Raw genomic sequence first — 906 nt, forward strand, 5'->3', positions numbered from 1 at the left:
CACATTTCTCCCAGGATTCCACAAGTAGGCTGGGATAAATGTGATGGAATTAGAGCGCTGGGCATCTCCTCTACGAGATTATGTAAAGAGCAACAGATGTTGGTAAATAAACCTACTCATTGTGTAACCAGCAGATTAGGATTAACACAATCCCAAAATGAGAAGATTATCAGTTAACCTGTTAAGGACATCAGTAAAGGGGACAATATAGTCAGTTTTTTAAAGGAAACCTGTTTATATTTCAGTAAGTGAGAGAAATGGACGCCCCAGCACCTGTTGAGAAGAGAGCGCCACCAAAGTTCAAGCAGAGGACCACTCGCACCTTCAAGAGCAAGGCTCCTAAACCTGGCCAGAAAGGCATGGGAGATGACATCCCTGGGATGGAGGGTCTCGGCACAGGTAAACTGTGGTATTTCTGTCGCCTTCATTATGTAAATATTGTTTCAGTGTTTTGAATGAGCCTGACCACCTTCTTTCTCTGGGTTTTCAACAGACATCACTGTGGTTTGCCCCTGGGAAGCTTATGGTGACATGGAGCTCAGCGATCTGGCGAAATATGGAATTTTGTAGCCAATTTTCCTCCTGATCACGTAATATTAACTGAGACTGAAGCAGCAGCAGATGCTTTCAGCTCAACACACAAAGAGGAATGACATGATTACATTTTTTTTTTTTTTCGGGAAAAAGGACAAATAGCACAGTGCCTCTTCTTCCACTGCTTCACTGAAGCTCTTAGCAGGAGGAATCGATCTCAGAGACGCAATATCATGCAGGAACTAAGTACAAACCGACTTATTTTTTTGAACTGTACATGTGATTGTGTCTGTGTCAGAAACAACTCAGTTCATTAAAACCCTCGATTTGGCAGTAGAACACAATAAAAAATGTATTTTCCCAAATGTGTGT

The 906-nt window shown here is 42.1% G+C and overlaps 1 protein-coding gene across 1 annotated transcript; it reads left to right on the top strand.

The window, feature by feature from the left end:
- Positions 1–257: 257 nt before the first annotated feature.
- LOC308700098 (retinal cone rhodopsin-sensitive cGMP 3',5'-cyclic phosphodiesterase subunit gamma-like) lies at positions 258–570 on the top strand (the record flags this gene model as incomplete). Its single annotated transcript, XM_081381472.1, has 2 exons — positions 258–399; positions 494–570. The coding sequence occupies 2 exons, from the start codon at positions 258–260 to the stop codon at positions 568–570; spliced, it is 219 nt and encodes a 72-aa protein (XP_081237598.1).
- Between the last annotated feature and the right edge of the window lie 336 nt (positions 571–906).

The sequence above is a fragment of the Scardinius erythrophthalmus genome (assembly GCF_964197995.2).
Source record: "Scardinius erythrophthalmus genome assembly, chromosome: 12".
Taxonomy (NCBI): Eukaryota; Metazoa; Chordata; class Actinopteri; order Cypriniformes; family Leuciscidae; genus Scardinius; species Scardinius erythrophthalmus.